The following is a 27,240-nucleotide window of genomic DNA, read 5'->3' as shown; positions in this document are numbered from 1 at the left end:
CACTAGAATATGTAAAAATTTTGATACGTGTTATATATAGGATCTGCAATTTTATTACATTAATATTTAGGTGTGATTAAATTTACATAACATTTGGCGCAGTGTTGATCCAAGATCATTTCTATGAACCAACCTGACAGACGGTTCAAATCAAAGTTCCCAACAATCTTCACTCAGTGGTCACAACTCAATGGTGCAGTCGAAAATGTGGTCAAACGATGATGAAACCAGCTAATGACTTGAGATCACGCCTGAACTCTTATGATGCAACTGGCCATATGTTATTCAATAAAAAAATGAAAATAGCCAAGAACGAACCAGCACTTGACAGGAAATAACTGTGCTGCAAGTTTTTAAATTTTTTTTATTAATTATAGTGTATATACAAATGAAGTAAAAACAAACTGCACTTTATACTGAACAGTGCCAATATTCTTACTGGACAGCCAAGTTGTGAAATAATACCCATAACAAGAATGCATAAAGTTGAGACATCCTCAGCCAGTTTATTCTACTCCCAAAATCTTTTACTATCACCGAGGAAAAGAATTGGGAATTAAAATTTTTAATGTGCAACATCTTAACTCTCAGTGTACGACGTTTTGTAGGAGTAATTTTGTGAATGGAAAGGACATGTGTAACCATGGTGCTGCCATCTGAAGTGGAAGCAGTGAACCAAAGTTCACAAAGCCAAAGGGAAACTATAGTCTTTTAACAAGATTGGCAATGTTTTAATAGAATTTGTCGAAAATCAGATCCAAAGTCACGGTTTAATAATTTTTTGAAGTCTTTTTCGCTTTCATGGAGCAGTTTCATTATATAGTTTAAAATTTTTGTCAGCTAATAAAATGATTCAATAGTTGACGTTGCTTCTCCGGTAATGAATGTTAGCTGTGGGTGTGGAAACTATGTGAGATTCACATCAAGAAATGTAGTTGAAAAAATCAATTTGTGTATATATTTATACGTTAAACTGTGTGTCTGAGTTTTTATTATAAGTCTATTTGCAAAATGAGAACACATTAATTTGATTGTAATCGAAGTTAGATGTCATACATCGCTGGCAAGTACTGAAAGTCTCAACTCACATTTTTATTCAGTTATGATGACTTGCTGTGACTATCTCTTCAGAGAGCTATCGTTTGGCCAGCTTGTATGAGGGAAACTCACCAGCTGTTATAAAGGTTGGACTTGGAAACTTTATATAACAAGATGGAGGAACAAAATTAATGTGTCATGTTTTATAATTTCACTTCAGTGTACATGTCTTTATTTTTCTATTAACCATAAGTCAATTATTTTGTAGGTATATCTTTTTAATGTAAAACTTCTTTGCTCAAGGAATAAGATATTTTGTTTAAACAATAAGAAGGGTATTTTCAAGTTTCATGATTAATATTATATGACTAAAAGTTTGTAAAACAATCTGGTATTGGTCGAAGACGGTAGAACAAAAACTATTGCTGGAAAATAAAAGTTTGTTTGGAATTTTGAAGTGAGAAAACGAAAAGGGGAATTGATATAGGAACCTTCGTAGAAACAAGACGTGAAATTACATTACTAAAGAAATTGGAATTAAGACATTTTGAATACTTTGAAAATTAGCATGAAATAATAGAAGAAATTTATAATATTGATAATTTGAAATATTTATTGACCTGAAGAAGAATTACGATTTATATGAAGATTATAAGAAACATTGAGGCGTTCCCAAGATGAAGAATATTAATCACAGCTACGAAGATTGGAAGAAATATTTAGGCGTTTCCAGGACGAAGAAAGAAATATACTGAATAATTGACAGTACGAGACCATCCGGAAACAACGAGAGGCGTTCCCAGGACGAAGACGAGGAATTGCTAAGAGGCGTTCCCTGGACGAAGTCGTAGAAAGGCGTTTCCAGGACAAAGACACGGAACAGCGGAGAGGCGTTTCAAGGATGAAGATGCGGAATATTCGTTGCTGAGTTCCCGTATAAAGAAGACAGAAACCGTAATGCATAGTTCTAGTACAATGAACTATTCCTACAGGTCGGTCATATATTTATAAAAGAATCTAGTAAAACTTAGGTACTAGTTTTGCAAAACTAACACACCGTAATAGTTAAAAATCATGTAAAATCAATAAATACATACCCCTTTCGCCAATACCAGAATGCTTAAGTCGATGACAACTTGAGTTAATGTTTAAATGTTGTATATCATCTAATCTAACGAACTAGCAAATTTTACCACGACATACCCAGCTCTACCTACTGAGTAGTCAGGATAATAAAAAAATTAATTCATTTTGTATAGTAAACATTCACTGATTGAAGACTTGCAATAAAACAGGTTCAATGAGGTTGATGCTATTTTACTGGTATGAAACAAATTATGAATATCAGTTGGTAGTAATTGAATGTCACTGAAAATTGATAACTGTTATTTTTCGATCATGATATGTATATTATGTCATTCATATTCAAGTCTACGTATTAACACACTTTTATTGTTTACTTATAATTACAACTTCTAAGAAGTTGTTGGCGCCCACAAATTAATATTAACTGATTCGTTCTTTTGCTTTTATTTAGAGACCTGCGAGTACTTGAATTTCGAGTTCGAGTCAAGTTTTTAATTAGTACTCGGACTCGGCATGGCCATTCACGACTCACGAGTCGAGTTCAAGTTTAATGATGTCTTTTCAGACTTTTTTGGTTAGGCCTAAGTATAAAAATATTTAAAATTACGTGTTAACTAACCTTGTTTGCGCATGTAAATAAAATAAACCCATTACACCTCTGACTCGCATACCCCGAACAATGGCTTCCGATAAATACTCCCGCTAAGTGAATTCGCGTCATGCGAGTTCGGCTATGCTAGCCGGCTGGTGGTTATTTTCGTTCAAAACGTGGCGAAGGAACTTGTGTGGTTCAGATAGAAAACATTCGGCTATAAACGAAAGATATAAGAACAATGCTATCCTGAAATGCTGTGACATGTTTTTGGAGTAGACAATCACAGCGACAGACCGACAGGATGCGCTTCCGCCCTTGCCGTCAGCGATGTTTATTTTGACAGCTCAAGCAATTATCTTTTCCACGTCCCTTCACAGCGTAAAAAAAAAAGAGAAAAAAACACGGAATGCAGATGGAAAAGTAACTATGCAGTAAAATAAATATATTTACGGCACTGCTAAATTTTACTATTCAATAAAATTCAAGGTATTAGTGATTTTTCAGCAGAAACTGCTGTGTGACTAATAAACAAATTGTATCATAATAACTTATGAAGTATTTATTAACGGCGAAGGACAGTCGTGTAAGCCCATAAGAATATTTATTTTACCGAGAATGGACTATACAACCTGGCTTTTGTCGCACGCGGTGTGGGAGGGGAGGAGGATGCTGACAGTTTCTCACGCAGAAGGTTGAAATAAGGAAGGGAATGTGTTGAAATGTTAGGCCTGGCCGGACGCGCTCGCTCGTGCAGAAGCTACCACAGCGGCTTTTCGTGTGGGCGGGTAAGATAACAGACAGCTGAGACGGCTTTTCGTGCGATAGGGGACGCGCCGAGCTCGGCTAGACACGAAGCGGTGAAATTCCCCAGCAGCAGTTTTATACGCAGCAGTTTGGAACCCAGTTCAACAGCATAAAATACGTTAGTTTTTTTCGTTTTATGGGTTCTTAATTTATTACATAATGAGCAGTCTGCAAGCAGTGAAACCACTGCCAGGTGGGTCTTCAAAGACTGTCGTGTGGAGTTTTTATGACAAAGTGGCCAGTTTAAATGCCACGTGCAAACATTGTGGAAAGAATTTGAAGACACCATCATCATCAACCAGTGCTTTAATTCGTCATCTCAGTTTGCACGAAACCGAATTAGCTTTGTACAAAAAGAGTCACGAAAAAGAAAAACAACGAAGTGAACAAAATCAACAAAATCGAGGTGTTAAGAGGAAAACAGGAAGTGGACTGAAGCAGTTGACTTTAGGTGATTCCTTTTCTAAGCCATTAGTTTTCCCGAAGGATCACCCTCGTGCACAAGAAATTACTAAAAGTGTAGGGAAAATTATTGCTATGGACTTGCAACCCTACTCAATTGTCCAAGATCTAGGGTTTATGAAACTGTGCTCAGTACTGGAACCTAAGTATCAGCTACCACATGCCTCGACATTTTCGAGGTCGATAATACCTGCCTTGTATAACGAGGAGATAAGCAGTTTGCAAAATGAACTTTCTAATGACAAACAGTGTGGCTTACATTCAGTTTCTTTCACCACTGACATGTGGTTATCTCGAGCTGGTGATGGGTATATTTCCCTCACTTGTCACTACATATCAGAGTCATTTGAAATGAAGAAACATATTTTGGATATATCACACTTCCCAGGCAGCCACACAGGAAGTGCAATCAAGGAGAAACTTACACTACTTCTAGAGACATGGGGACTCGACAATTTGTGTGTTCCTTTGTATGTAGTGTCGGACAATGCTTGAAACATTATTAATGCTCTATCAAATGGACAGTTTAACCACATCTTTTGTTTCGCACATACCCTCCAACTGGCCATTCAAGATGCTAAGAAAGGACTAGGTGTGGTGGAACTCTTAGCATCAGCTCGTGACATTGTGTCATATTACAACCACTGCAATGCTGCAAGAGAGCGACTGCACAGCAAACAAAGGCATATGGGGTTCCCAGAACATACCCTTCTTAAGATGGTTGATACAAGGTGGAATAGTGAGTTTATAATGCTGTCAAGACTGTTAGAACAGAAATAACCTGTAATGGCAGATCTGATACAACATGGAAGAGATGGTTTGTCTGCCAAACAGTGGAAAATGGTTGCTGGTATCGTAACAGTACTACAGCCTATAAACCATGCTACCAATGAAATGTGTGTCGACAAACAACCTACAATGTCTCTGAGAATTCCAGTCCTGCATGGAATATTGAATGTAATCAACAAGCATATTGCAGCAGGAGAAAGTGGGGAAGGCCTTATGTTTGCAAAACAGCTGAAAAACAGTATCATGTCAAGATTTCCAGACTACAAACGCTGTAAGCTGTCTAGAAATGCTATGCTGCTAGACCCTAGGTTTAAGTCTGTGTTGCTCGAGAGCCATGAAGTTACTCTTGGACTGCATGAGATTTCAAAAGAAATTCAAGAATTGAATAATACTAGTTCTGCTCTACAACGCAGTCCGTCAGTGAACAGCAGCCCAGTTCTTCATCTACCATTGACAAAGACAACTACAATCTTTGGTCTGCATTTGACACGATGAAGCACATACATTCATCTGCTTCATCAGGTACTAAATGTGCAATAAAAGTCCTATACATTTAGTCACACTATCTTAGTTTATAATATTGTTCACGTAAAATTCAATGAATTTCCAACAAAAAAATCTGACTCAAGATAATTTTCTTATTTTAAATTACCTTTTGTCAAAATTTAACCCATATTTCATACCACTTTAAAAAGTGGAAATGTTTTATGTGTAGCAGCATAAATCCAAAATAACTAAAATAAGAGATAAATTTTATTTGAAATTTTATTTCTTTTACAGGGACACTTTATGATGAAGCACAACATCAGCTTAAAAACTTTATTTCTGAACCAGTAATTGACCGAACTGACAATGTCTGTCAATGGTGGCACAGCAACCAGCAACAATTTCATTTATTGAAAGGTGTAGCAAAGCATTATTTGGCTATACCTGCCACACAAGTGGCCAGTGAAAGACTGTTTTCATGTGCTGGAAACACTGTATCCACACGCCAAGAAAACCTTTCTACAGAGCACATTGAACAGCTGGTGTTTCTCCATGAAAGACTTACAAAAATGTTGATTATAATCACTGCTATAGTAAAATGTTGCTGTATTTTTTTTTTTTAATATTGAGTTTTGTTTAGGATTAGGCTTGTATATGAAAATATATACAGTATAACTATTGTAAAAAAAATTGATATTTATTGTATGGCTACAAAAATTTCCTGAAACAGTGTAAATCCTTAATATACCCTGCAGCTTGGTGACTGGTAAGAATGTTGACAAATACTTTTCCACTTATGCTATGGTTTTGAATAAAATTTTGCTCGGTGTCAGTGATTAAAACATGCCTTTATACATTTTTTTTTGTTAACAAGTAAATTTTAATAATGCTCTGCATTTTCAAAAGAAACAAAATTTTTAAAGACCATGAAAATATTTGCAGCAATGAGAATCCTCACACCCGAGATTTATATAGGGCCTTGATATTTGCTGGTCTTTAAACATGACAGTTATATATAAAGAATGGATATTTATGGATTTTACTACTCGAACTCGAAACATTTCTTGAATACTCGCTCGAACTCGACTTGACCTTAAAAGTCCATACTCGCATGACTCTACTTTTATTCTATAAATCCATTAGAATGGGTCTAAGTACACTCGAGTTATTCAAAGTAAAATCAATTTATACTAATCAATAAATGTTTTGACAAAGAAGACCCGTTTACTGTCTACCTTTTTTTACCATCAGGTCTGAAAAATACAGAATAACAATTCTGGCTCACCTTTAATTTAACATTAATGAAAGCCGTGATTAAAATCTTCCGTCATTTCTCTGCCAGATGACAAAGTCAACACTGATGGCTTGTGAGCATGTTTCAATCATGTGAAGACTGCAAAATGTTTAACTGCCACAAACACAAATTAGTTACTTTTACACCAACTCTTACTTTAATGTTCATAAACGGAAAGAAACACAGATACGCAGCCAGTCATATTTAAGATATTAAGTGGTGTAACAACTATTCTTGACTTGCTGGCAATTCGACAAGTGTAAACCTGGCTATGTTTGCACTGAATTCTGAGCAGCAACAGACTGGTTATGAAAGTGTCTGCGTAGCCCTGAACCATGCATACTGACAAAGCACTCGGCTAGACTGTGTGGGGCAGAGCGAGAGGCTGGACCCTGAGCTCTCGGCACAGGTCCTCGACAGGCTGCTCCCAGCGCTTCTCGTAGTACACGTTCATCAGGAACTCCGCAGTGCTGCCGGTCTGGATGGCCCACGGCAGGTAGTGCTTGGTGTAGCTGCGCCGCTGCCTGGAAGCACACTCTGTCCTCACTACAAACAGCTAACAGATGGTGTGACGGATGCGACAGGTAAGCATCACCTTTCTGAAGCTTAGTCTCGCCCATTTCAGGGTCATTACAGGTAATGAAGTGAAGAGTATGAAATATGAATGGAGGATTGAGGGAACAAAGACGTGGGGAAAAATAGGCATACCAGGTCACAACAACTGTCACATTTACCACTTGCAAAAATTTGGGTTTGAAACCTGCCAGGATTAAAACCTCCAATGTGAGTGATCTAGCACGATACTTTGCTGGAATAGCATTATCTACAACTGTTTGCAGCCTTCAGAAGGGTCATCTCAGTAACCTGCCTCCATTTACCTCTATCTTTACACCATTTATCTGCCACTACCTTTACCCATCTGAACATATAATTTGTTTGTTCATTAATAACATGTAAAAATACTATGCCAAAAGATAAAACTAGCCAGTGGTGGCCCTAGACTTTGCAGGGACCTGGGATATTAGCTTTTTTGGAGGCACTCCGAAAAATTTTAAAAATTTATTAATCCAAACATTTTTAACCCAACCTGGAACTTATTTTGACGATAGTTTTGCTGATTTATCTTAAGATATTTTGATATTCTTTCCTGCTGTATTATCCTCAGGTCAGTTTTATAAATGATTAAGATAAAATTGCCGATATAATCACATCGTTAAAAGTAGCAATAAAATCTTTGAAAGTTTTTCTAATACGAAATCATGAATTGAAATTAGTATTGACAGGCACATTAAATTTTAAGATAATAATTTAAGTTTCCTTTTTTCACATTACTGTCCATGTTTTTAACAGAACACTAGACAAACAAAATAAATAAAAATTAAAAACACAGGCCCGGCTGGCCCTGCCTGAAGCCGCCCCTGAGCCTAGCTTTCGATAAAGAATAAGTTCAGTACAAGTGCATGTAGTTAGTTTTAAAGAGAATCGGCTTTCGCATGTTAATTACACAGTGACTCAAAACAGTGATACGTAAGCACTTGCGGACTCACTTGGGGGCGAGTCGCATCGCCCCGAACAGGGCGCCTCCGATGCACATTGGCAGTCGAGTCTGCAAGGCCTCCACCCACTTCACCGTCACTTCTCCTGGACATACGGGACAGTCATGACACAGTTACCCTCCCTTTAGCAGAACTGCAGGCAACTTTAAGATCATGTTCATTTCCAAAGAGTGCACAAGGCAAGATCTTCCAAAGTAGAGAAGTGGTACGGTTAGGTACGAGGCAATGGACTCCAAAGGCATATCCAAGTGGAAAAACAAGGAGCAAATAGCTGTAGTTAGGAAATTAGCTCTAATACTCACAAAGTACCTATTATTCAAAATTTGTTTTTAATAATTGAAATTCTTCCATATGTTAACTGTTTATTGTTCTATGGTACCACACAAATACATAGTATTAGTATTGTTACGAAACGTAAGCTGGGCCGCGGCGCGCAGGTGCAGAGCTGGCTGGCGGCCCAGCACGGCCACTGACGTCACGTGGCCTCCTCGACGTGAGACGTGTCGCGCGCGTCTGGTAGATTACAAGGGTTGCCGCTTTCCCTCCCTCCTTCCCTCCGCTCACCGCGCGACGCTTTATCTCAGCGACGTAACTGACACCTGGCAGCTGTCGACGCGTGTCTAGAGATATCTGGCGTCGGGTCGGCGCGGAATGATGCGACTGGCCCCAGCCGCGCTCACGACTTCTAGAAGTGGCGCCTGGGCCTATATAAGCCCAAGACGCCGGTCTCCGAGCGGTTCAGTTGGGAGTTGATCCGGGCGATAGTGTCGCGGGTGCGGCGGAGTTCCTGGGCGAGCGAGTTTCTCGGCGAGAGTCCCGAGCGAAGTTCCGAGCGAAGCGTCGAGCGGAGGTCCACGAGGAGTGCTGCGGCGAGAGTTGCGCCAGTGGTGCGGCCCAGCGAGGTGTGCGGTGTGTAAAAACAGAGTGACTGGGGAGTACACATTTTTAAGTGTAATTGATTATTAGGCATTTTTAGAAGATTATTGGTTAGTGATGTAAATATTGGCAATCAAAAAAACTGTGTAGTAAAATCTTTAATTGGGCTATCCATTTACGAACCCAGTAGTTTTCCCACAACGATTTATTATTTCATTTTTAATAAATCATAACAGTATTTTCTTTTGTCGAACAAGAGATAATAATTGAGAATAGTCAAGATGCTGGTATATCAAATTTAAAATGCCTTTTTCCACACTCTGAACTCTTGCATTCGTTAACTGGCAAATTTTGGCACCTCTTTTGGCGGTTTATTCCCACACTACCTTTGATAATATCTTTTACCTGCTTCTGCCTTTCTATTATCTTTTAGGCATGATGTTAAATCATGATCACCAACTAAATAAAATGAAAGAACAAATAAAGAAAAACACTCCAATCGTACATAAATTACACTTATAAAGTTTATCTCTCAAATCTATAAGTCCTTTGACATTTTAAATCACAGTGTGAAAAATAAATTACACTTATAAAGTTAACTTCTTAAGTATATAATTTTTTTTATACTTTCAATCACACTCATCACATAAAAATGAATGATACTTATAAAGTTAATTGTCACAAATCAATAAACACAAAGCAGCATTATGAGAATTCCGTAGCATCAGTGCTGCATCATTTCTAACCCTCCCCTACCATTTCCCCTTGCAAACGCTACAACTAGCATACAGCATGCTACGCTAAGTACCTATCCCCCCCCCCCCTTTTCTTCCGTCTTCCCATTCAACCAGTAGCGCATGCGTTAGAGTGGCATCGTCGCTGATGCACTCTCCTCCTCTACTGGTTCTCACACCATGTACCTAACTAGTCTCCTCATGCAATCAGAATTTTCGCAATGCTCGAAAATTATAGCCCCTTTAGCAAAGAAGTTTCACTTAAAAATTAAAAACAGTAAAAACAGAAATCTCCTGTTTTAAAAATAAAATTAGCCGAAAAATATATCCATAAAAATTTGTTCTTACACATGAGTCATGATGAGTCCATTGGTTTATCACATGACATGAGTGATTGGGGTAGCACAAGGTTGTCTTGGAAAGGTGATTTGCCGTTGTTTGGTAGTGCTTTCAATTGTATGAGAGAGAAAGAACAATACACAGACCAATACTGAAGCTTGGGAAAGAAAAATTTTAGCCCCGAAAATCCCAAACCCAGCGGGAATTGAACCTGAACCACCTTGGTGGTGATATGACCCCTCATCCCCTTTGGCCGAACTGTGACTTAGTGCTCACATATCTGGGCTCTGTGTGAACAACTTAAACTCAGACCCCACAACAATTTAAGATACTAACATGGTCATGCCATTAATCAATTAAGGGCCCATTATGGTGATTTTGAGCACACCAGAAAGTTTGTCAAGAATTGGTGACCACAAATATAGTTATTTTATTCATTATTTAAATTGCACATGCTTGAAACAAATATTGGCAACAAACTTAGACACATAAAAGTGTGTAAACATTTTTCCTGGTGCAGTCATTTATCATGATACATTAGTCTCCCACTTGAGTACACCAACATGTTTAAAAAAAACTGATCCCCAGGGGATATAGGGGTCAAAATTTTCCATGTGGAAAACTGGCCCATAATAAAGGCAGTTTTCTTTAATCTATAAGCAGAATTAACCTCACCCACCAACTGGATGGAAACATTTGTGCCCGGGACAGACGCAAAGGTATTAATGCTTACCGAGCATGTTTGTAGGCATATGCAGCAAGGTGTGTACCAGGTCGTGCACTTCTCTGTACCTCTGGATGACATAGCCCATGTTCACGTCATCAACAAACTGCACCATCAGACGCGAGTCCGGGGTCACTTTCTGGAACAACGGGTCACCAGCGGTGCAACCAGCACAAAGCAGTTTGCTTCAAACTGGGGAGTGGGGGGATGTGGGCTAAAGAGGTGGGACGTGGAGATAAAAAAAATTAATAACTGTTTCTGTAGGAGACACATACATGCAAACACCCATACAGACACACACATGATTAAAAAGTATGTAGACAGACTCAGGGTAGGTAGCATACACAAACAAATAATTTTTACAATAAAACATGGGATTGCAAAAGAAAAGGCAACAGCTAGAGGGACTTGACAAGCGAGTGAGTTGTAACTTGCAGGATCAGCTGAGAAACAAACGTTGTCGCTGTAGAATGGAGAACTACCGTCATAAGTTTGGGGAAATCCATCTTGTGCAAACGCAAAGGGAAACAAACGGAAATGGTAGTGCAGGACAGCGTCTGTATCGAAAATGCTATTAAAACCTGCGAATGCCCCATCAACATCATCAGATGTTTTCAATTGAGAAGCCATGTTCTATCGAAAAAAATTGGTTGTCTATAGTCGGTTTATGGACGATAGTTTAACCTGACAACGTCATAACAATACATTGATTAAATGATTGCATACTTTTATGAATAAAATTAAATCATTTTTATTGAATAATCACTATTTTGTATGGTTACAAAGAAGGAGTGAAATGAAATCTACAATTTAATTGATAAATTTACTTTTATTTGCACTCATTAATTCAAATATGTTTATTACATTAACGAAAGATTATTTTGACTATAAGTTTTATACATGTTTTCTATTTAACTTCTTCAAATCTGTGTTATTCTGTTAAGGATAGGATGATGATAGGAAAAGTAGGAAACGAATGGGAGTGTTTCAAGTTTAATGTGCCTGGAAAAAGTCAAATTGATGGTTGTTCCAATCGAGTGGAAGAGAGATAGATGTGGCGCAAGCGTACAATGAGCATAACGGGACAATGTACGTAACAGGACACTTTTTCGTGCGTGCAGCCAGCGTTCATCGATTTATTAGACGTCACGTCAAAAATGATTTGTTACGTGCATGCCAGACCTACCTTTAAAGTTTGCCAAATGACTTTTTAATCATTCTGTGTGTTCATATTTTTTTTTGGAGCCTAGCACTTCATGTTCAGCGCACGTGTGCTATGGAGTTCAACCCCTCTTATAAGCTAAAAAGCACAAGATTTAATGTTCATATGTATTTACACTATATCTGATTTTTATCACACAGAGAACTTCTTACTATATATACTTTTGCTGTTACAATGAACAATTTTTAGATGGCAGTATTTTAATCAGATTTTCCTGTTTGAATATACCTACAAAAAAATATGTCTTACATCATTAAAGAATGAATTGCATATTCTTAGCACTATAAAAATAATTATCTAAAATGAAAAATATATACAACCTCTTATTTCATATTGCATCTGAAATATTATATAACAAAAGACAATTGATACTGCTCTATCCAACAAGCAGTAAGCAATGATACTGCAAAATTTCATAACTATATATATATATATATATATTTTTTTTTTGGGATCGCTCAACACCATGATAGGCACTTACATTTGATGACAAAAAGTTCCAGTATGTCTTCCCCAGCGTGCCATCTGGCATTTTCTCAAGTTTTGGAAGATCAACAGTTTTGGAGTTGATGCGTGGTCGTTGGCTGAAAAAATAAATGTGAGTGAATACTTTCAGTGTTTGATAAAAGAAGAAATTAATCAACAAACTTTCAAAGTAAAAAACTTTACCTCAAAAAGTAATCCATACTAATATTATAAAGAGATAAAGTTTTTTTGTATGTTTGAATGTAGGGGGTAATATCTGAAACTAATACATAATCCTTTTCTGACAATTCTTTCACTAATATGATGATACATTATCTTTGAGTGCTACAGGCTATTTTTTATTCTGCTAAAGAAGTGTTTTCATTAAGAAATCACAATAGCTGAAATTGAAGTCTAAAAAAAAACAGAAAAACTAGCAGTCTGGTCGATTTATCGGCATGCGCTGCCTAAAATTTTAAAAATAAAGAAATAAAATGTGCAGCAAAAATATTGAACCTTATTATCTTTACAAAAACATCCGTGATACCATATATTTAAGTTTAATATTCCAGCGACAGAGACTGTTTATGTTAAAAATCAAAGAAATTTTGACATAGACATTGCTTTAATTTCAAAACTCATTTAGATTAGGTTATCTTATTGAATTATTATGTAAAGTATCTAATGTGTTAAGTTTTTTGTAAAGTGATATGTCATTTTTTGTGTACTGTTATAGTTACTGTAACTGTATAATAATAACAACATGACTAAAAGAAAATCACAACTCTCGCAAATGACATCTCAGATGAGAGCAGCATGGTTATGCCGGACGGAAGACTCTATATATTCTGAAACTATGCAGCGTCTCGTTACTGTTGAAGCTGATGACCTAACGTTAAAGGACCTCACAAACTTTGATGCTGTCATGGGTGGGGGTGGGGATATTTTTGTGTTTGCTGGTGATTTTTGACAGACACTTCCCATCATTACAAAAGAGAAACATGCAGACATCATTCATGCATGCTTAAAATCATCTTGATTATGGCGTTCCATTCAAAGTCTGAATTTGCGAACAAACATAAGAGCAGAATTGCGTATAATGATTGCCCACAACAACTACTCAACCTTGGAGAAGGAGCATTTTCTTCTCCAAACTTGAACACTAACGGTGCTGAAATCGTACTAAATGAGACACTAGGTTAATAGTTCACAGCCTGCAGCATCTTACAGATGCAGTATATCCTGACCTTAAAAAACAATCTCTTTAGAGACTTTCATTGGCTGTGTTCAAGAGCAACAGTATCGCCTAGGAATGACACTGTTAATGAAGTCAACAATCTAATTCTACAAAAAGTACCCGGCCAAATGGAAAACTATAAGTCAGTTGACACAGTTTGCAATGTCGAGGATGTAGTGTTAATCCACAATAATAGCACTGAACTAAAACTAAAATCACTAACTAATCAGCATTTGTAATCAAAAATTTAACTGAAATCACATAAACTGATTTCTTTTAATATATAAAACTTTAGGAATGTAACATATTTAACATAAAGGTTGTATCTAACTGATACACTAAAGACTGAATTTTTTTTTACTTTATGTTATCTTTTAACTGTTTTAATATTTATTAATTTTTACACATAGCATTGGTACATTTTCAAAACACACAATTACTTGCAATCATTTTTTATTTTTCCGAGTACATAGTTAGAAATGCTTATTACAAATTATTTTCATATTTTGTAAAAAAGCATCATCAGTTGTAATAAACTGTTTTGGTGAATTAGGTATTATAAACATTTAAGTGACATATTTATTTCAAATATGCTACAGTTATGAAGAAATAGAGTTGATTAAAAAAATAAAAACAATGAAATGTCCTGTTTTAAAAATGAAATCAGCCTAAATAAACTCTAAAAATTTTTTTCTTACATATCACTAATGGACACTAGACATCGTGGATACAAGCCCAAAAGAGCGGATGTGGGAAATGGGGTAGGAGAGCCCAAAGGACTGAAGGCCGGTAGCTAGGCTAGTTGGGGTGGGAGTTTGGGGAGAGCTGCGGCTATGAGTTGCGAAAAGAAATTCTAGAAGTAGGAGGAAGAACTCTAGGAAGGTTTTACGGAGAGAAGGAGAACGGAAAGACAGGAAAACTCCACGGTAGTGAGAACGATAGCGGAATGTAATGTCTTCCATAAGCAGTATGTGATGGCAAGAAGTATGACTCGGAAGAGAGAGAGGAAAGAAGGGCAAGAGCTTGTCACCAGGCTTCCACCCAATTGCAGTAGTCTTCAAATTCAGAAACTGAACATGCTTGCTAACCAGTCATAATGAATAACTTTAAAACTTATTAATCTTCTTATGTGTTCTAAGTACAGTAAAACCTTGTTTATCCGGTCCTCGTTAAACTGGATCTCTGGGTTATTCGGATCAGATTTGTATACATTTATATTTAATGTTCAAATAAAATTTTTTTATCTAAGTTAGCAAGAACATAACTATAAAAATGCCCAATATTCACTATTTAGTTTCATTCAATGTACAGTTGCTGCTTAGATTATAGAATTATGGTAATAAAATTATTTTTGTAGTTTGAGATACTGCACCAGCATGGAGTGTCAGCCCGACATTACTCCAGCTGAATTATTGATGATAAAGCATTTGCATTACCGCACTTAATTCAAACTCCATGCGTGTTTGAAACAGAAGAAATTTGTTAAGAAATGATGTGAAAAGTTATATTTTTAATTTTTGTAAACAATATAGGGCACGTATTTTTGTAACAAAACTTAGTTTTTTTTATCTTAACAAATGTTAAGTCTGCTTATTTTAAGATTTTGTTTTGCTTATTACCTACATTTCCCTGATTATCCGGATTGCCTTTGATTCAAGTTAGTCCAGATAAATGAAGTTTTAAACTAAGCCCCTTGGAACATGTGTGAAAAGAATGAGTGACTGAGTAAATACTGCAACAGTGTGACATCATCCTACCTGAAAGGGGTGTTAGCTCTGCTTCAGAGCATGTCCCTCAATACACGGTGGGAGAGAACAGTCGAGCGGTCACCTGAGTATCTCGCGGCCCTCCGGGTGGCTCTCCATGCGCCGCAGCATGTGCCGCACGGCGGAGTGGCCCGCCGTCTCCCCCAGGATGGCGATGGCGTCTGCGCGGCTGGGGTCGAGAAGAGACACGGCCGCGCTGCCCGCTGCCAGCAGGGCGCGCTGGAACCCGCTCACCGCCACGTGCGACGCCGCAAACTCCACTTCAAACGGCTGCAAGGTCACCACCCCCCATGTTCAACTGGCAATCAAGAATTCTTAACACATTCAAAAGTTTGTTTATTTTTTAATTGAATTATTTCATATGGATGGATGGTTGGGTACGGTAAACTACATTCAAAAAGTACAATATAATTTTAACGTTTAGTAGGCAATAAGATAAAAACTTAAAATTTGGCTAACAAAACGTAACCAACTGCCTTTATTACTTTACAGTATTTTTAATGTCTCTAGCATAATCTCACCAAACAAACCATTTTTAATTGATTTCATAGCATTTTCAATATACCTAACCATCCATCCACATTATTTTAAAGTATTTTTTAGTGTAGCTAGTGGCTAACCAACTATTTTAAAAGTATTTTAAATGTAGAAAACTTAACCTGAGTATTTGTAATGTATCTAATCCAACAACTTGTTAAAATAGTAAACTACTTCAAGTATCACAACACCCTCTAGGGGATTAATTCAGAACTTTTTTTAAAAAAATTAGATTTTTTTGAAAAGGGATAGTAGTTCTTCAGAATTAAGCTTGACTCACAATGATCTGTTATGTCTGTCCATCAATCACGTGACATGAAGCCAATCAGAAGGCCTTGAAAATTCCAAACATCCATCTGTCAAAATCTTCACAAGCTTTACCTTTTGACGAATGTCTGGGCAGAGGGATGTTTGAATAACATTTCCTTGAGATTATAAAGTTTTCAATTTCATTTAGTGTAAACTCTATATAACGACACTTAACGGACTGAGCATTTTTCGGCGTTATAGAGTGTGGTCGTTAAACGGAGAGAAATAAAAGATATCATTTTACTATTCTATAATAATATTTATTTACTAATATAGTACACATTTTACAAACGAACATTAATATTCATACAAATAACAACACATTTGCATATAGTCTGTTATCTCCGACTGATGTTTTTTGCTGGTCCAATATTTTAATTGTATTTTCTTATGTTTCCTATTATTTTTAATGTATTTTCTTTGTTTTTATATATTGTAGACACGGTAGAGCGGCTAAATCCAAAGCGTCTTCCAACATCACTGATCTTTTCTCCCGCCTCTATTGAGCGTATTAATAAAACTTTTTCATCAATACACAAAGATTTTCGTTTACTCGCCACATTTACAGTTAGAAAGTGTGTAAGCAACTGCGATAATGATAACGTGTAACAACTTAACAAAAATCTAGTGACTGGGTAAACATGTGCAAGTTCATTATACAAAAAACCAAAGGAAAAATTTCTTAGAACCTCCAGTACGTCAGTCGAAGTAAACACATGCTAGATAATACAACGACAAAACAGCAAACAAAAGGACGTACACAGCTGCAGTTCTAATCAACTTCGGCAACTTAGAAAGTACTGCTTAATTTTTTATAATGCCTTATTGTTGTCATTAAATAGAGAGAGCGTGATGCTATATAGAGTGTATTATTGTATAGAAAACAAGGTAAACCAAACAAAGTCATTCAATTTCGATGTTTTAAGGAGTTTGTCGTTAAATCGAAAGACGTTATAAAGAGTTTACAATGTATTTATTTAGTTGCATGATTTCCAATTGCGTTCAAACTCATTACAAAATTTTATATTTGAAGCAATAATTATGGGGATAAATAAGCATAATTAATAACATACAGTAAATCTAAATTTATTTCAATAAATGTAAAATTTATTGTTTTATAAATTCCAGCTTACGTGATCATCAAAGTAATTTACCTTTGCAAAGAAAAATCTCCCCAAAAGTTAAGCCTTCTAGTCAATTGGCAGCATCCAAGAGAAAAAAAAATCTATGATGGGCATGAGGAGTGTTGTGAATTGGTCAGCTAGTTAACAGATGAACAGATGATGGATGGTCAGATGATGACAAATTCGATGATCATTGAGAGTTCACCTTTACCCACAAATCTAACTGCAGATTTTATCATGTTTTACCCGTTCCTGTTCTATAAATTATTCATAAGGAATAAAGAGTTGCGGGCAGACAGATTAGCCCATCACACTTGTTATGCTTGCACTCTGGAAAGCAGAATGGCATAGATCTAATATTTCAAAAAATTCAAAAATATTCTAATGTAATTGGAAAAACTTTCTCACGATAATAACACATTATCTGCTACAAGCTTCTCATTTTTTTGCCATTACTAGCTCTTAAAACAAATAATTTGTAACACATATGTACATGGATCACAAAAATGTAAGGCTACAATTTTTCCGAGAGGTTTGCTGTAGCAGTGTGAGCTAAATCTATTGAAGAGACGTATGTCATTTGGGCGTCTGTGTAGACACATTGCAGGTTGCAACAATTACAAGTTTGGTTTTGCACGTGCAGACGAAGCGACTACTTCTTCGATGCTGGCTACCCAAATGCTCCATTGTTAGAATCAAAACTAAAAAAAATTTAAAAAAATGTGAAATTTATTACTTTTGATTAACATTTTTGGTAAATATGTACAGTCGCGGTAGATGCCAAAAAAAATGCTAAAAATCTGAAAATACTTTTATTCTGTGCTCTTTCACTTCCTCTTTTCAAATCAACCGGCGGAGATAAGAAATTCCAACTACTTTCAGAGATATCGAATTTTTTAATTTTCATCACAATACCTGCGTATTCATGCGGAAAAAAATGCTAACAATCCGAAAATACTTTTATTCTATGCTCTTTCACTTCCTCTTTTCAAATCAACCGGTGGAGATAAGAAATTCCAAATACTTTATGAGATATCAAATTTTTAAATTTAGCAATACAACGCCCGTTTAACCCTTCGAACGTCGCCATTTTTTATTTTGATGTGTGTTAGTGAATGCGTAATAAATAAAATGGTCGATTAGGTCAGGTCAGTTACATTATAAATACTTTCAAACTAAGCGGACATTAAAAATAATGTGAATTTAATTTAATGGTTCTTTAGTTTTAAATTATTTATAATATAACTGACCTGACCTAACAAAACCCGGACAAATGATGAACATTAACAACTCACGTAATTTTTTTTTTACTAATTATTGCGCAACAACATCCAAATAAAAAAATACTTTAAAATTAGAAACGTTAAAAACTCACCTAAGTTGGAGGCGGGTACATTTCCTTTGCCACTTTAAGGAAATGATGTAGTCGTTCACGGCAGAAGTTGACCGATTAATTAAACATTGTATTGAACAATAAATGAATAAATAATCACGTATTGGTTCATTTGAATACTGACCAATCACGGAATAAATAATCACCTATTGGTTAATTTGAATACTGGCCAATCACGGAACAGTCACGTGACAAAATTTTCCAATAAGAAACATGATACTCGTAAACAAGAAACCTTATTATCTATGACAAGAAACAATGGTGATCGCTGCATACTACGCAGGTATTGTGATGAAAATTAAAAAATTTGATATCTCCTAAAGTATTTGGAATTTCTTACCTCCGCCGGTTGATTTGAAAAGAGGAAGTGAAAGAGCACAGAATAAAAGTATTTTCAGATTTTTAGCATTTTTTTTTGGCATCTACCACGACTCTACATATGATGAAATTTGAAAATTCGATATCTCCTAAAGTATTTGGAATTTCTTACCTCCGCCGGTTGATTTGAAAAGAGGAAGTGAAAGGGCACAGAATAAGAGTATTTTCAGATTTTTAGCATTTTTTTTGGCATCTACCACGACTGTACATATTTACCACATTTTTGAATTCTAAATTAGTTATACTGGCCGTGAGAACCATGGGCTCGGTGGTGTGCTGCTGCAGGGCTCGACTCGCTCCGTGCACATGGCGAACGCAACACCAGCTCAGCCTGGCCCGCCACATCCCCACGGGAACCTGCAACCACTGCTTCATGCTTCACGCTTATCAATCCGAATTGTCAAAATTATCATCAGATACTTCCCAAAAATTTTAACCCTCCACAATCACCTCGTGAGTCACTTGTGATTTGTAGGTTAGGAACACGGATAAAATAACTGAAAACTTTAGATTTATTGACACAAAAGGTACATGTAAATGAGTTTTTCTACCAGTTATTTGTAAATAGTGATTAAAATAGTTAAACATGTACTTCTTCTATGTCAAGCAAAAAAAACTGCAGCAAAACCTCTTGAGATTTTTCATTAATTTCTTAGTAAGCAACTTACCTTTATCATCTCTGTAAATATATTAGACCATTCTAATTACTCGAGTTAAATTAGTATCCTGCACTAGACAAACTCAGTAAATTTCAGGAACAGTTCAGAAGTTTAGCAAGCAAAAGAAAATATTTACAATCTAACGAAACACCATAGATACAATTAACAAAAGCAATGATCTCTATAGTTAAAATGTTAAGCGTTCGCTTAGCCACGATGCCAGGTTCATTTCCAGCTGTGGTCAGTGATCGACTTAATGCATAATATCGCATCACCTTCATCCGTAATGCTTGGGTCGACCCCAGCCACTGTACTTGTATAAACATAAATGATTCATTACCTTTTGTTTGTGCTGGTAACTTATGATGTTACCCAGTCCTTGATTAGCTTAACTTACAAAACATACTTACTCATCAGAACTCGATTCCTTTATAGCGAGAGAGCTCACATTTTGTTTATGTTTACCACTGTAACCTGTGAAAAACACAGTTCAAATCAACCCCTTGAGTAGTTTGTCAATGTAGTTTTCCAGAGGACATGTCTCACTTAGGGCCATCTGAAAATTAATACTTTTAATAACCACACACCTCCTAATGCTCTATAACCATCACACCAACCCAACTTTCTGCGGGCCAAAGATAAGTCTCGTATATTTGGGCACGAAACCCCAGATTGGCGCCCAGGCAGTGGCGGTTATTGCATTAGAGCACACTCGCACGTGAACCCCCTCGTCTCATTTAAATAGGCGCCTACTGTAATACTTAAATATCATACACATCGAATAATAAATAAATGCAACACATTTGGTCTTAAAACCATTAGCAATATTTTCCAAAACCGCCGCTATAGAGTAAGAGCAGCTTGCCGCTGCCTTGTTTGCTGGGATCGCACATGCGATGGTTGCTATGCGGGCGACGGCGCGCCGCTTGGCTCGGAGCGACGTGGTGGGGGTATCTCCCCATAAGCCAGCCTAGGAGCACAGTCCAGGCGTGCGCAATGCTATCCTGTGCGCGGCGCGACATTTCTTGTCCTGTTTCTTCCATTTTTGCTCGCTCTTCGATAATGATAACGGCGCTGTTTGTCACGTGTTATTGTTCTACTTTAGTGCGTTTAGTGCGACATTTAAAAAGTTTTTTTTAACTACTATGTTAAGTTACTCGTTATGGTCTTGAGTAAGTTAACAGTCTCGGACATAAAAACACTGGTGTTTCTAATTTGTCATTGGAAAGGAAAATACACCAAAAAAGAAATTTCATGTGCAAGTTTTGTTTCAGTGATTGCAGACGAAACGACAGTCATATCATCTTTATTTCAATTGGTTATAGTTTTTCGCTATGTGTTACCTAACGGGCAAGCAGTAGAACGATTCTGGCAGTTTGTAAATCCTCCAGGACATGATGCTGCGTCAATCGCAGAATGTATTCGCATTGTTTTGGAAAGTATTGTTGGCAAACCCGAGAAACTGATAACTCAGACTTATGATGGGGCTATTGTAATGAAGTAGGCATTACATTGGTGTTCAGGCCATTATTCAACAAAATTATATATATGCACATTACGTGCATTGTTATGGGCATCAGTTGATTTTAATTGTGGCACAATCTACAAGCCAAAACCAACAAGTCCGTGTATTCTTTTCCAATTTGAGTGGTATAACTAACTTCTTTAGCCACTCACCACAGATAATTGCTGTTCTTGATGGCGTTGTTTGCAGGAGAATTCCTCGTGCTTCTTCTACAAGATGGAATTTTAAGAGTCGTACTGTTAACACGGTGTACGAGTACAGAAAACAACTGATTGAATGCATGAACGAAATTGAGTCGTCATGCAGGCAGTCAACAACAATCAACCAGTTGGGAGCTATTCGGCGCATGTTGAATGATCCAGTGTTTGTATTTTGGCTGACAGTTTTTCACAATATAATGCCGCACGTAGACATTTTGTTTAATCAGCTACAAAAAAGGAGCATCGATGCCGATAAAGTCAGGAAACATGTTGACAGTTTTCGACTTTCATTTGGGAAACAAAGAGAGAATATGGATAAAGTGAGAATGCGAACTGAAATGTCGGTGCCAGAGCAGCATTCTAAAAAAAGGAAAGTGGAAGATGTTCATGTAAATAGAACTGTTGCAGCCAAGTAAGTATGTGATGTGATTACTAATCAAGTAAAGGAGAGGTTTTCTTTCACAACATTTTATTCTGCGGTTTGCCTTTTTGATTCCGAAAACTTCCAGGTATAAACAATTTCCTGTTCATCTTCTTGAACAAACAATCAAAACGTATCCTTTCTTAGATGAGGCTCGTTTAAAAACTGGGCTAGCAGTAATTTACAAGCGACACGACTTCCGAGATATGGATGGATCAGCTAGTCTTCTGCAGTTTGTCCTTGAAAACAATTTACAGACCACGTTTACGGAAACACACAAATTGTTACTTATTATTTCAACTGTTCCGATGACTACAGCTTAAGCTGAACGATGTTTCTCAACCCTGAAGAGGATAAAAACATTTTTAAGAAGTACAATGTGTGAAGACAGACTTAGTGTGTTAGCCATGCTTTCAATAGAAAAAGACATGATAAACAAAATACCAAATTTTATTGTCATGGTCATTGAATTATTTTCCTCTTAAAAACATAGAAGGATAGATTTAGTTTATAATAACTGCACTTAAGCATTTCAATTTCAATAATATTCTAAATAATATCCTCACATAATGTTTTCCTATGTTGTTTAAACCAGAGTTCGTCAGTTGTTAAACATCATTTTTAGGCGAAATGAATTGTTCAGCTCATTTTACAGTGAATTGTTCAGATTCGTTTCAAGTTAATATGTATATAGTGATGCTCAAAGTATGTTCTCTCAAAGGAAAAGATTAAAAACTAAATTAAATTTGTGAATACCATATGTTTGTATTACTATTGTACTACTGTAATTATATTTAGTGCTTAAGGAAAGTAAGTTCAAAGAAAAAGTATAAACTACTGGTAATTCAAATTTTGTAAGTCAATGCTGTATTTAAATATTGTAAATGTAATGCTGTTGTAAATACAATATATATATTTATATATAATTACCAACAAAACAATGGATAAAATGATAGACCTTATTTAAAACTGGTCACATCAATAACACTCTTGCTAGCAAACTGTATCAGAATTTTGTGTAGTTTACATTTTATGGTAATCATTTGTATTTATTTTAAAAAGACTTCACACTGCATAATTTAACATTTGCTATATTATCAGTGTGAGCGGAATATCCAGTGGCTATTTTGGAAGTAAAAACTTCACTTTCCCCCACAATAACTTGGAATTTTTTTTTGGTATTTATGTGATTTAAAATGCCCAAAAAGCACCATTTTACATCTTAAAATCCAATTTTTTCCAGGGGGAGGCCCCCGGACCCACCGCTTCAAAAGGGAAGGGGGGGGGGGTCGGTGATCCTTTATATAAAGAGCTTAATGCTGTGAACCCCCATTTTCAAAAGGCACCAGCCGCCACTGCGCCCAGGCATCCATAACAACCAGAGAGCGAGGCATGGTAAATGTGACTGTTTGACCTGCACAACTACTGGTAGGGTCCGAGTCCAAACTGTTGCTAGTGACTAGCTACTTAAGAAGCACTATTGAAGAAAACATGTTTAATAAAATATTTATTTCCTTTTGTTATTGTTTACTGTTTACGATGCTCGGGAGCCTCCTCAATGAAAGAATTTTAAATGCCAAAAAATGCCCTGCTTTTTGGTTTGTGCTGGATACAGTCTTAGCATGGGACAACATGTTTTAATGGAAGGAAGTGTAAAAACTATAGGTATATTTAATTAATATATCATGTAGGTAGTGTGGATAAGTGCAGCTTTTTAAAATATGTTCTGAGATCCATATAATTATTTTGATATTATGCACTTTTGAATATGTTTTAGTGTTTAGAAAGTATGATTTTGATATTTTTAGATTAATCATTATCCATTTGAACTTTTTTTTTTTTTTTTTTTTTTTTTTGACATTTCAAGGTGATGTAGTCAAATCGTATTTAAATTTTTCTAGGGTTTGAATGTTTGAGAGAAAAAATTAAATAAATTGTGGAATATTTCATGGTGGCACGGACAATTTGTTATTATTGCAAATATGGTAAGTTATTTTGTGAGCTTTTAAGTGATTCCAAATTGACCCTGGTTCTTGAAATATTTTCGGTAAGGTTCTTTGCCATTGACACGTTCGCTGCAATTCCATTTAATTTCCGAGGTTAGGTAGGTAATTAATACATTAAATTGCCAAGGTTATTTTTGCATTTTTTTATGCAATAAAAACTACCTACATGAAAAATTGATTGGGTTAGGTCAGCTACATTAAAAATACTTTGACCAAAAATTACATTCTAGAAAAATCGATGTTCGAGAATGTCATTGCAGTTAGACAAAAATTGTAAAAATTGATAGAAATTTATTTAATTCGCTGTAATTAGTTTGTTGCAATGATTATAATAATTATCATCACCATTTGCTATAGCCTACTGAAAATGTACCCAGTATTTTTTTGAGGAGGGAGGGAGTTGGTGGTCGGTTCAGAGTTTTAAGAAAAACTCTATTGACAGCGGAAATAAGAATTCTTATTATTATTATTTTGCAAATTCAGTAAACACTTTCTCCAGATCTATGTGAATGTTGTAGTGGACATAAGTAATGTCGTCACCCGGGCTCTGTAGAAGGCCCAGGAAGTACATGACTGGCACTACGCGCATCGCGGTGCTGCTGTTGTCCGGGGGTGCCAAGCTAGTGAGACACTAGGCCGTTGGTGATGGGTCGTGGGTACTCTGCCCCCCGCGTGCCAGGCCAGGTACGTGGCTTGAAATCTATCCTGAACTCCCCTACTTGATTGTGAGGCTGCTCGGCCATGTGGAGGACGGAGTGGAGCGAAATAATCGAAATCGACACCGTTTATGTTAATGCGCGTTTAATTCACGCTTCTCCGGTGGTACCCATGGGTACGAGGTTCTCCCTATGTGTACACTACGTGGTGTCAGTACCGCTACTATTCGGATGCACTATGCGGCATCTGAGCCGTTGTACAGTTACATTAACACACTCTGATTACAGAACAAAACATGACACTATCATAACACTATGAATTTGCCGCGGCAGTTTCGCGGGGCGCGGTTACTAGTGCTCTGGAGACAGCCAGTACCGAAAGTTAACTGTCTTAGGGGGGCTCTGGTGAGCGTGATCCTAAATTACACTTTACACTTACTTGAGGTTGCAGCCGGCTGGTGTATGTGCAGCTGTTTAGCGAAAGCGTGTTGGCTGGAGTCGGCCAATGCCGTAAATGGCGTGGTCCGCGACGCGCTGCGGAACCACTAAGGAAAAACGGTTGAGATAAGCCCGGGTCCGCAAAATACACGCCGAGTCGACGTGAGCAGCAATGAAGTACAAGAAAAGGTATAAATATTAAAGTGACTACAGAATGAACGATCGGTGGAACAAAGTGGAAGGCTGCTCACGGACACACGTCTTGACCCGGCGCGGAGTGGTTCGCGACTGCCGAACATGGCCACTTCATAAGGGAGGGAAACTTTCACCTCCTTTATGAGTCGGCACCAATAACTTACATTAACTTAATTTGCTCTATTATAAGCTAAAAATACGTTCCAGGTGCCCAATTAAAAGGTAGCACCTGGTAATTAGGTGCTTAAGGCTTAACAAATGTTTTGGAGTATTTAATTATTTGAATTATGGCATCAAGTTGGAGACTGTAAATGTATTAACATATATTGGCTGTATCCGAATACATAGGGATGCGTCCTTAGCACACACATCCCTACATCCCTTAGCAAATGCAGCCACAATGTAGAGGACACATTTCTAATCGATGGATAGTATCCGAATACTTTTACTGCTAGCACTACCTGTTGACTGTCAGTCGTACTAATGTTCACGCAGCCATTTTGTGTAGGGATATCTACGAATATTCAGCAAAACGTAAATAATAAATACCTACCAATTAAAAAATAATGTAACGTGTATGTTATACATGTTAGCGATCCAAATAAAATACATTTTATAAATTGTAAACTTTAAAAATATTTATGAGTTTTGAATTATCCTTTAAGTTTAAATTCGTATTTTTATTATATTTATTAATGTCTTCATTTGTCTCTGTTTAAGTTATCACTTTCGCTTATAATGTTTTAAACAAATATTATGCTGAAAATCTGAAGTAATATTATACACAAACAAAATAAAACCCGATTCCGAAGCTAATGGATGTAGGGACGCGTTAGTGGATGCGAGTGTCGCATCCCTAGAAATCTCGAATTAGTGGATGCGTGAAGGGATGCATCGGCATCCCTTGTGAGAATCCGGATTCAACACAAAGATGGCCGCGTCCACTACGATGCACTTTTAGTGGATCCCTTAGCTAAGGGATCCATTAGGCCAGTATTCGGATACAGCCATTGTCTCCCTGTGAACTATATTAGTGGGATTTCTCCTAATCCGACTTGATCATTGTCATGGGTACTTTAATTAAGGCCAGTGGCGGCGGTGAATGATAATGAGGTTTGTTGTCTGCTCCGTGCGTGCGGTGCTCGCACGGAGTGGCTACGACACACTTGTTTAATGCCTGTGAATTAATAATGGTGTCCTAGTGTCTTGTCCCTTAATTTATTATTTTATGGGTTCGAGCCCCCAGGGTTCTGTGCCCTTAAGTTTCTTTGAGTCTATTGGGGTCACGCCCGAGGCGCTCGCCTGACTTATTCCCGCTGCGCTAGGGATGCGCTCCGAACATGGGATCTGGTACTAGCGGTGTGGAGCACGGGCTTAGAGGCCATGGTCGGGGATGACGTCAGTTATGTCAATCCATTCAGTCTGTCGTGTGATATGATACTCCTCATATAGGATTTTAATCTTCTTCAGTACGAAAATGTCCTCTCTGGAGTTGCCGCTGAGACAGGAAAGGTTGCTAAGATTCTTAAGAGGCATTGGATGTTAGGGTATAAGCCTGTTTCATAGTGGTCCAGTGCTTCCACAGCTCTTAGTGCTGTTGTCAGAGTGACACACTTCTTGCCAGATTTTTAACTAAGGTTTGACAGTTGCTGCAATTGTTTTTGCCAGAACTGCTGCATACATTGCAATGCACTCGTCAATCTGTGTTAGCACCAGTTACACAGTTTAGGGCCAAAATTCTGCATAAAGCAGTAATGGTTTTCCAATTATTGGAAAAACGATCATATAGCTTATTACATCATCTACAAATAGGATAAAACAGTATATTTGGTTGTGGTTTTAAACATCGGAGGCTCGATATTCATGTGATTCACTTGTCTTCGTGCTATGCGAGGCATTTGTATGATACCTCCATTTTGTAACAAA

The 27,240-nt window shown here is 37.0% G+C and overlaps 1 protein-coding gene across 3 annotated transcripts; it reads right to left on the bottom strand.

The window, feature by feature from the left end:
• Nucleotides 1–5,525: 5,525 nt before the first annotated feature.
• On the bottom strand, nt 5,526–20,049 carry LOC134540483 (ubiquinone biosynthesis protein COQ4 homolog, mitochondrial). 3 transcript variants are annotated; one of them, XM_063383279.1, is made up of 7 exons: nt 19,883–20,049; nt 19,473–19,571; nt 15,538–15,743; nt 12,487–12,589; nt 10,793–10,922; nt 8,102–8,195; nt 5,526–7,078 (listed from the first exon to the last, which is right to left on the bottom strand). In XM_063383279.1, exons 1-7 carry the CDS (start codon nt 19,889–19,891, stop codon nt 6,913–6,915), a joined length of 807 nt encoding a protein of 268 aa, XP_063239349.1. In that variant the 5' UTR covers nt 19,892–20,049; the 3' UTR covers nt 5,526–6,912. The 3 variants fall into 3 exon arrangements, with proteins under 3 accessions (XP_063239349.1, XP_063239339.1, XP_063239359.1); XM_063383269.1 differs by having other exon boundaries at nt 19,473–19,580; nt 19,883–20,037; XM_063383289.1 differs by lacking the exon at nt 19,473–19,571 and having other exon boundaries at nt 19,883–20,016.
• Nucleotides 20,050–27,240: the final 7,191 nt, after the last annotated feature.

The sequence above is a fragment of the Bacillus rossius genome, chromosome 1 (assembly GCF_032445375.1).
Source record: "Bacillus rossius redtenbacheri isolate Brsri chromosome 1, Brsri_v3, whole genome shotgun sequence".
In the NCBI taxonomy this organism is placed as follows: domain Eukaryota; kingdom Metazoa; phylum Arthropoda; class Insecta; order Phasmatodea; family Bacillidae; genus Bacillus; species Bacillus rossius.
Note: the sequence above shows the minus strand (reverse complement) of the source record. Positions and strands in the feature narration are given on the sequence as shown.

What these genes read in the sequence shown, in the direction of transcription:
- LOC134540483 (XM_063383269.1), bottom strand. An exon ending in GGAACTTTTTGTCATCAAAT is followed by an intron (nt 10,923 to 12,486) that starts GTAAGTGCCTAT and finishes CCGTTGTTCCAG; the next exon opens with AAAGTGACCCCGGACTCGCG. An exon ending in GCGATGCGACTCGCCCCCAA is followed by an intron (nt 7,079 to 8,101) that starts GTGAGTCCGCAA and finishes GTGTGCTTCCAG; the next exon opens with GCAGCGGCGCAGCTACACCA.